General features: G+C 40.8%; 1 protein-coding gene across 1 annotated transcript in view; it reads right to left on the bottom strand.

Moving 5' to 3' along the window:
- Window positions 1-3,542: 3,542 nt before the first annotated feature.
- Window positions 3,543-6,000, bottom strand: part of AMOTL1 (angiomotin like 1) — a 185,636-nt gene continuing 183,178 nt past the window's right edge. Inside the window, 1 exon segment of the mRNA XM_040340169.1 lies at window positions 3,543-4,882. Within this exon segment, the coding sequence (XP_040196103.1) occupies window positions 4,773-4,882 (110 nt within the window). The 3' untranslated portion in view covers window positions 3,543-4,772.

Below are 6,000 nucleotides of genomic sequence, written 5' to 3'. Positions count from 1 at the left end.
CCAATAGAAAGCACTAAGGGAAGGTGCGGGAGAGGAAATTAGGGGTGTAGAGCTGCTATTTGCGCAGAAAACTCTCAAGTCAAACATTTCTATTGAAGTCTTTTGGGCCAAAAACATTTGTAATCTGCCAAAAAGAAGCTCATGTACTTTTTTGAGCCTCAGGCATTTTGCTTCAGACGACAGAATGCTCAGATGTGAACAGGGGCCATTGAAATTGAAATAAAGGGAATTTAAAGGGAATTTTAGAGCTACAGGCTTCAAGCAAAAAATCGTTTAGGTGTGAACGGGGCCTTACTGAAGCCTTGTAGAACAGGGAGGTTTTCTTTTTTTAACCACTTTCCACCCACCATAAAGCAATATGACGTGTGCAAAGTGGTTCTGTTATCCTGACTGGATGTCAAATGACGTGATCAAAATAACCCACGATCGGGGTGCGCAGCACGGCGATCATTGATGTGGTGTGTCAGTCTGATACATTGCATCTCCAATCTGGGTAAAGAGCCTCTGACAGAGACTCTTTACCACTTGATCAGCTGTGTCCAATCACAGCTGATAACAGTGTAAACAGAAAGAGCCGTTTATCGGCTTTTCCTTCACTCACGTCTGACAGACGCAAGTAGAGGAGAGCCGATTGTCTGCTCTACTGACAGGGGGGGGGGGTTGCACTGATTGATTATCAGCACAGACCCCCCAAGGATGCCCACCCAGGACCACCAGGGATGCCACCCATGGCCACCAGGGATGCTGACCATGGATGCCCACCCAGGGCCACCAGGTATTAACTTTAAAGGTGCCAGTCAGTTCCCATTCTAGATGCCAATCAGTGCCCAGCAGAAAAGCCTGCCAGTGCCTCCTCATCAGTGCTGCCTATCAGAGCCATCTATCAGTGCTGCCTATCAGAGCCATCTATCAGTGCTGCCCATCAGTGCCACCTATCTATTAGTGCTGCCTATAAGTGCCCATTAGTGCTGCCTATCAGTGCCACCTATGAGTGCCCATCAGTGTCGCCTATCAATGCCCATCAGTGCTGCATATCAGTGCCACCTTATCAGTGCCCGTCATTGCAACCTCTTCAGTGCCCATCAGTAAAGGAGAAAAACTACTTATTTACAAAATTTTATAACAAAAAACAAAGTAAAAAAAAAATTCTCAAATGCAATTGTCATTCAAAGTGCAACAGCGCTGAAAGCTGAAAATTGGTCTGGGCAGGAAGAGGGGAAAGTGCCCGGTATTGAAGTGATTAAACCCCTGAAAACGCTTTTTTAAGTAATAAATTAATTTGGACTCTTTTATCCTTCGATCTGATCCTTCTTCCATTAGTGTATATTTTTTCAGTTAACATGGGTAACTTCAGCACATGGGCTTCAGTGGGCTGAATTATGCATTATTTTTCTCAGGGACCCCTGAAATTGAATTTTTCTTTACCCAACCTCTCTCATGAAGACCTCCTCCTTCTGCCACATTTTTCATAACCCATGACCTATATGCTGGCTGAGGTGGTCCGCATATATTGCCACAACAGTGCCTGAGTGTTATCAGAAGCTGATGGTTATTCAATTCACCACCAGAATAAATTATAAGGTATATTCTAGGTAAGATTGTTCTGTATACAAAACATAATGAAATAAAAATGTTAAAGGGACCATAAAAACATATTTGAATATGTAGCTGATAACTAAACCTATGTAATAATGACCGTCATTGCAGCTCCATAGATTCCCTTATGTTTAGCTTTTTACCTGTCTACATGAAGAAGCCATTGTCTAACCACATATATATATATATATTTAACATAGAGTGACCAATCTTCCAGGTCTCATTGTTTCCGGATTCCAGAGGGCTCTTGTGTAGATGCACAGTCTACACAAATGGTGCGTTCACCGATGATCCCTATGGTTGTTACCATCATGACTTTCTGACAGGCCCTGAATCTTCTGCTATGGTTCAGTGGTTCCATGTACTGTAGTGGCCCCCAGTAGATCTCTGAGTAAGCTGCACATGTACCAAAAGACTTCAGTCTTACACAGAAACACAAAACAAAATTGCCGAATTAAATTACAAGATAAACTTAAAACTATAAAGATAAATAATGCGAGGTGGCAGTGTTTCCTGAAGAGCATTGGCCATTCACTGATAGATTTTACTTTTCGAAATGAAATTACTCTTTAAAAAGGTTTCCTAACTTTAACAAAAGTGAAAAACCACAGTTGCTCTTTATAGGACTTTGGAGGCAACTTCTAACCAAAAAATAAGATATAACATTTATTTTCTCGATTTAAAATGTTTAAACCACATATGTTACATGATATAAAATATTGTACAACATTGGAAATACTGTAAATTCTGTATTATATCTTGTTTTTTGGTTAGAAGTTGCCTTTGAAGTCCTATAAATATCAATTGTGTTTTTTCAGCTATAATTAATAAGGATGGTGGCAACCACATCCAGAGTCACACACAATAATTGTAATTTTAACAAATGTAAGAGAACTGCTAACTGGTAGGGGATCCGACTATTGGGACAAGGAGTTCCAAGCCGTAGGACATGGGTCGCCTTGTTTTTTTCATGGTAGCTCTGGCCCAAGAATCTCATGGAAAACATTGAGGATCTCTAAGTTCTTAGGCAATCTTGGAGATGCTCTCGCAAAGCCTTCTAATAGCTGACTGGTAGATGTCCAAGATGGTCAAAGAAGGCTCCAACTTTAAAAAAAGATTTAAAAATGTTATACCTTTATGACCATGGTCACGTTATACCTGCATATTATATCTATACCAACGTGTGTATTTACTTTATAGATTTATCCATATAATAGCACACAATGCCCTTTTTGTCTCCTTCCCTCTGTTTCATCCTTTGCTAGCAAGAGAAAATCTCACTTCAGGTTAGAAAAAAAAAGGGCCAAATCTTCTGCTAAACAACATAAATACCAAGGTAAACACTATACCATTTTTAGACATTTGCACTAAATTTACTAACTGAAAAACATATAAAAAGAAAAAGTGACATAGTGCCTTGAAGTTTTGCTTTATAGGACTTAAAAAAATGACATCAGCCCCAAATAAAATCTGTCAGTGACCCAATACTGCTATCCAGGAACCATGACAAGTGTGCTAAAATCAACTCTCCTTGGTTTGAGATCTGCAAACTGAGTTATATCTGATAATGAACTAATTTGTTTTTAATAAAAAAAATAAAAAATCAATAATTAAGGTTCTAAACTGACCTATTACAAAGCTGACAGCTTGAGCTATGAATACACGCCATTACTTCTTTCACCTGATGGCTCAGCACCGCATAGAGCAGTGGTTCTCAAACTTTTAGTGCCGTGACCCCTTGATAAAATTTCCCAAGTTGTGGGGACCCCCAACAGTAAAACTATTTTTGTAGCGTGGGTTGTCAGCACCCAGGGCAAGACAAGTAATTTGCACCCCTAACCCACAGATACTTAGCGCTCCCTGAGTCCCTTCCACTAGTACGGTATTAAAACCCCTTATGGTACTCACTGTGTCTCTGCAGCAGTGACAGCTATGCCAAAATCAGGAAATAGGGTCATCTAGTCTCTGCCCCCCAGTCACACCGTGAACTGAATGGGTGGCTGCGAAGAGGCTGAGTGGACCACCGCAAGCTCCAGGGACAACCCTGCTGGGTAGCCATGAAAAGGCTGGGAGAGCAGTGCGAAATTCAGGAACAGCTCAGGATTCGGTGACCCCTGGCAAATTGTCATTCGACCCCCAGGTTGAGAACGACTGGCATAGAGCCTGCATGCTGTACAAATAAAATTATATTTTTCTTATTTATTTAAGGATGTGGGTTTTTATAGAAATTAATTATGATTGTTTTTTTTCACAAGAAAAATTATGATTGTTTAATATATTATTTCATTCATTATTCATTGTATTTGTGCTTCTCTGTTTTGTTTTGTTTTTTGTTATGATTGTCATTTTTTACTGCTATTTTCATTTATTGCTTTTTTTTAGCTATCTTTTTTGGCACAAGAACAGGCCCAGGATACTTGCAAGTAGTTTTTGCGAACCCTTGGGAGCCATATAAAGCCATTTACACTCTTAAAAACCACCAAAAACCAAACTTCACTTGCCCCATTGACTCCAACGTATTCTGCAGAAATGCAAAATTTTGGGGTAACCTTTAAATTTTTGCAGTGAACTCAGAGAGAAATTAATCTCTCTTTAGAGTATTTAAATACCACTGTCCTAATGCCCCTGCCTAGTGTGGGTCTGACAGTAAAGCCAGGGGGGCGCTGAAGCACATCGGCACCCAGAAATGCACAGCACGGGTTAAAGTCACCAGACTGGCCAAGAAGTAGAAGGAAGCTGAGTACTATTTACAAGAAATGTTTCTTTGTTGCTGAAAATTTTAAGACTCAACAGATCATGGTCATTCACAGCAGATTTGAAATGTTTTCTCATGCGGTGAAATCGAAAAAGCCATGCAGGTTATCCATAGTCTTGCGTGGCATGCTGAGACTTGTGATTGCTCAAATGTCGAATGGTCTCATGCAACCCAGATATGTACAATGGGACATCATCATCCTGTGCTTAATGGCTACCATACAGCAAGTCTTCAATGTACACCTCCAAAGCAGGCCTCATACTTTTGCTGAATGATGGTTCCAAGCTGTAAGCTGGTGACATCAAATACCTTCTCCTCTCGGTACTCATGCCCGTTAATATTCAGCATCATCTTTATTCTTGTGTGCTCTAGTCCCAAGTGGCCCAGGAGCCATTGTAGAAAGATTGTCTGAGCCCATCTACTAAATAAGCACTTCCATGGCGTTATCTGGTTCTGAAAAGTCTGCCTTGTGTGCCATGCTGCTTGCTCTAAATTTGGCTTCCAGAGTTTTTCCGAGAATGGGGGAATGATCTGTAAGGAAAGCAGATTGTACTAGTGAGAAACAATATGTGGATCAAGCTGCTTGGAGGACTAGTCATCCTTAATGTGTAATCCTTTAAAAAACATTCTTTATATTTTGTCAGCCTCAGTTACTTGCCTAGACATATGCTCGAACATTTTCTTCCCAGGTTGCCCAAGCTGTAGAAAATCTACCTAAAAATTTTGCACACTATAGTTCCTCTTATGGAGTGGGTACGCTGCCTTGTGGGGTCTCCCTGGAGATCCAGCGTGGCTATCCAAACTTGCAAACTGACAACCATGACCTCTTGGCACATGCTCTGCAGTTTTCTGATCTTTTCCCCATTACTGTCTGTCCTTGCTTTTGTTTTGCACTGTGTCTCCGTGTGGAAGCAGCCATCTTGGTAGAGGCAGGGCCTTGCTTCCTTTTGTCACAGCTGCCCCCCTTCCAGAATGACTGGTAGGAGAATATTCAAAAAGCAGGAGACCCTTATATTGCAGGTCTTCAGGTACAGCTTTATGTCCAGCAAGGAGAACTGTGAACAGCATGGAAGTGACATCCCAAAATCTCAACTTATATCTTATGAGACTAGCAGACAGTCAGAGGTTGCATTGCCTAAGATTAACTTACACTGCAGATATACAGTTTTGAATCTGCAGATCGTTAGCAAATAAGAACAGAAAGTGCATCTATATTTTTAAAAAAGAAGCACGGGTTCACACTAAATACAAACATACATACTCACCTAGATGGCTGCAGCATTGATCCAATGCTGAAGCTGTCCCCTGCTGGCTCTACACCAAGAACATGAAGGGGAGTTTCCAGGCAAAAAATAAATAAAAAATGCACATAAAAGCTCAAAAGCCTGTAAGTACAGCTTCTTTGGGCACCTTTTGAGCTGCAGTGTGCATGAGCCCTTACAAAAAAGAACTAGAAATACACTGAGATAAGATAAGGAGATAAGCCCTGAGCTGCATAAAAAAACAGGAAGAACATCTTTATGTAACTCCAGTCCTGGTAAAGTGTATTAACCCAAGAACAAAAGTGTAATATGTTGCAATGTACCAGTCCTAAGATGTGCTGGCTGCATTTGTTTTCTTTCTTTCTTTTCATCTAGCAATCCTGTCAG

Source organism: Rana temporaria, chromosome 2 (genome assembly GCF_905171775.1).
Source record: "Rana temporaria chromosome 2, aRanTem1.1, whole genome shotgun sequence".
Lineage (NCBI taxonomy): Eukaryota > Metazoa > Chordata > Amphibia > Anura > Ranidae > Rana > Rana temporaria.
Note: the sequence above shows the minus strand (reverse complement) of the source record. Positions and strands in the feature narration are given on the sequence as shown.